General features: G+C 34.5%; 1 protein-coding gene across 1 annotated transcript; it reads right to left on the reverse strand.

The window, feature by feature from the left end:
• Window positions 1-1947: 1947 nt before the first annotated feature.
• LOC116119684 lies at window positions 1948-2532 on the reverse strand. Its single transcript, XM_031405634.1, has one exon. It carries the CDS (start codon window positions 2530-2532, stop codon window positions 1948-1950), a length of 585 nt encoding a protein of 194 aa, XP_031261494.1.
• Between the last annotated feature and the right edge of the window lie 1089 nt (window positions 2533-3621).

The following is a 3621-nucleotide window of genomic DNA, read 5'->3' on the forward strand; positions in this document are numbered from 1 at the left end:
ATCCTCCTATTTGTGCTTAAGTATAATGTATAGATTATAAACGACAAAGTTGAGTAAAGTGCACACCATTTGAAGCCCCCTGCAAAGAAAGTGTCCAAGATAAATTTGTGTTGAAGCTTTAGATAGGAATGAGAAGGAATCCATTTTGATTAAGTAGTGACTTGGTGCAGCATCCTTTCCTGAAAGAAAATAAAATAAGAGATATAATAAGCTTTCTTAATCACCACAACATTTGTAGATAACTCAGCCAACTTGTACCAAATTAACTTAATAACAAAATCATTTGGTTTAATTAGTTGTAAAAAAGGTTCAAATTTTAGATTGAAACAACAAATTTCATACAATTTTGTTATTTTCACTGAGATAATTTTTTTTATCTCCATGCAAAAGCATGACTCTTTTTAGAAACTAATATTCGAAAATTGGATTGAAGATATACCTGTTAAGCCTTTGGAATATTCGTTATTCATGTTGGTCTTGTTGGAATCAAGATGGGCACAAAGCACATAAGGAATTCACAAATCAAATTTCTTATTTCATATGTTAAACATAGCTTGAATACATAACTATATATAATTAAAGTTCCAGTGCTTTTCCATATTACACATTACTACCCTACCGTCAATTTTCTCCGTTAAACACAACGGTTCAAAGGGCCAAAAGGTCATTGCATGCAATACTAATATTGAAGTAAAATATTTCATCATATTTGAAGAGTTATTTATCTTCCTTTGAGCGGCAATGGCTTCTAAGTGGCGGGGTAGTGATGATGAGGGCCTCTTACTTGGTTCCACGCGACGGCGACTTCATCCCGACTAGTTCCATCAGACGACTACATTACCTCTCCTAGTTCTACGCGACGGCTTCATTGTAGACCAAAGAGAGACCACATGACAACAACGTCGACAGGTGGACCAAACTGCCGCGATGGCCATGACCACACGAGTCACGACGGCCATGTCGCCTTATGGTGCTCGCCCCACCACATTAAGATTGTATCTCCGATCTTCTCATTCGTCTTTCATCTTCATTATTCCTCTCAGAGCGGGCTCCTTTTTTGCAATCTCTGGAAAAACCCATGTGATTTTATACGGGTTCCTTACTTAATCGTGAGATTGGTGGCCTAGTTAGTAAATACGGGTACGGCAAAAAAAAGGTACGGAAATTTTACGGGTATAATACTACAAATGGTGAAAAATACGTTTATAAAAATTTGGCTATAAAATTCGGGTACGGGAAAAATACGGTATGGGTATATACGGGTTTAATACGGTGCATTGTCAATAATACGTTTTAAAAAATACGGCAATATCAATCTTAGTTTTAATACTTTTATGGATTACCTAGTTAAATAAGCTTATTCTTTATGTTAAATAACCTTAAATAAGGTTAAATAATAATTATTATAAAAAATAACTGATATTCAAATTGTACTCTTCAGACTCAAACAAAATATTTAGCCATAATTCTTTACCAATTTAAAACTTGATAAGTTTGTTATTAAATGCAACCAATTTTAACTTTCCATTAAATTATATTAAATAAAGAACTAAAATTTTGTCTCACAAATCCATATAAAATATTAGTGTTACAATACCCATAATATATGACTTTAATTGTTTATCATTTATTTATTTATTTTGATTCAATAAAAGTTAAGACTACTGGATTACTAGGTTGAATATCAGTTATTCTTTATAATAATTATTATTTAACCTTATTTAAGGTTATTTAACATAAAGAATAAGATTATTTTAATATCATTAATCCAATCTAAAACCCTTTTTCCAATCTCTTCCCTTACAAAAGAAGGCAATATAATTGTATTTTTATAATAATTATTATTAGGAAACCCCATNAGTAACCTTTGTGTATAAAAGACATGTGAATTGTAATGAAAAGAAACATTTTGGGCCCAATTTTCCATTGTTAATTGCATGCATTGTACTAGTTTTCAGTAGGTGTTACATCCTCCCCATCCGTGTCCTCAACAATATGCACTACTAATAATTCTTTTTCAAAAATAAAGGCTAGTTTCTTATCTCTTGTAGGACACACAATGACATAGTGCTCAAAGCCTTTACATTTATAACATTGTGTCCCTTTGCTGGTGGCTTTTGCTTTTCCTTTCTCGTCCCTATTCACCGCACCTCTAGATTGATCTTTCAGCAATGGTGGCCTTTGGAATGATGGTGTGGTGACATGTTCGGGTCTTGAATTTGTCAACATCATTTTCCTTCCAATCGAAGGTCCCATTTGTTTCTCAATATGGAGCGCCAATTGATAAGCCTCCTCCACGTTGATTAAACGAGCAGTCCACATTTCTCTGGGTAGTTCACTGCATAATCCGGTGTGGTATCGGGCTAAAGTTTGTTGCTCAGTCTCCACGATCTTGTTACGGACAGTCAATTTGTGGAAGCGATCCGTAAATTGATCAACACTCAATGACCCTTGCCTAAGTTGCAACATCTCCTCGAACATCATTTGCTCATAATCAATGGGCAAATATTTTTCCTTCAGTCGCTCCTTCATCTCTTCCCAGTTAGAAATTTCTGGTGGTCATGTATGACGTAATTGTTCTTCCACACTTCCCCACCTTGCTTGTGCATGCCTCTTAAATTTCATCCGAACATAACGAACCTTTCTATCCTCTGATACAACAAACCAATCGAAATAATCCTTGGTAGCCGTTAACCAGTCCTCAAAAGTGTTGGGCTCTAATTTTCCAAAAAAATCCGGCACATCAACCTTCATTCTCTTGGTCAGTTCATCAAGAGGTTGATAACTTGTGCCATGACTAGCATAACCTCGGTGAGAATTTTGCCTATGACGTCGGATTCGAGGCTCATGATCCTCAAACTCCTGGTTTTCTTTTTCATTTTCATCAGCATCTCCATCACTTGCGTCCCAAAAACTTGATGCGTTGCAACTACAACATGCATAAATAGCAAGTGCACTAGTCGCACAAAGTAATAAAGTGCTGAGTGAGTATCGTTCCCACGAGGATTGGTTGCTAGGCACTAAGTTTTCTACTGTTTTCAAGTTGGAGCAATCGAGTTGTTTGGATTAATGGAAAAAATTAAACTTAAAACTAAAACAAAATTTCTAAATATTCAAAGCTAAATTATGAAGGCAAGATTAAAAACAAGGTAATATCAGTTTTAAAACAACAGGTAGGGTTTTGATTTCATTCGGACTCCATGGATTAAACCTACAGATTATGCTCTTTCCGTATTCACATGCATTGATTGTAAATTGAATTCTCTAAATTGTAAACATACCTTCTCAGGCTATGTTTTCCTACTTTTCCCTATTAAACTTCCGCACCCAACAAATTGAAGATTAATAGTTCTAAGCTCATTAAGCACATAGAATCCTAGATTGATTTCATTGATTCTTAAATCTATCTCTAGCATTTAATACTACAATGGTGATTACCCAAGAAGCCTAACATGAATTATTTCTCAATCTCATCATGTTCATCAATTAATAACATTAAAAACAGAATAATCCCACAATCATTGCAATAGCATATGAAAATAATAAAAATCAATTGCTTAATCCATGAGAATCTGAACTACATCAAAACCCTTACTCAAAATGGGTTAGTTCATAGCTAAG

This window comes from Pistacia vera, unplaced genomic scaffold (assembly GCF_008641045.1).
Source record: "Pistacia vera cultivar Batoury unplaced genomic scaffold, PisVer_v2 Contig899, whole genome shotgun sequence".
NCBI classification, from domain to species: Eukaryota; Viridiplantae; Streptophyta; class Magnoliopsida; order Sapindales; family Anacardiaceae; genus Pistacia; species Pistacia vera.

Bases quoted from the DNA above. Each gene is read 5' to 3' on its own strand.
- LOC116119684 (XM_031405634.1), bottom strand. From the start codon at position 2,532: ATGAAGGAGCGACTGAAGGAAAAATATTTGCCCATTGATTATGAGCAA.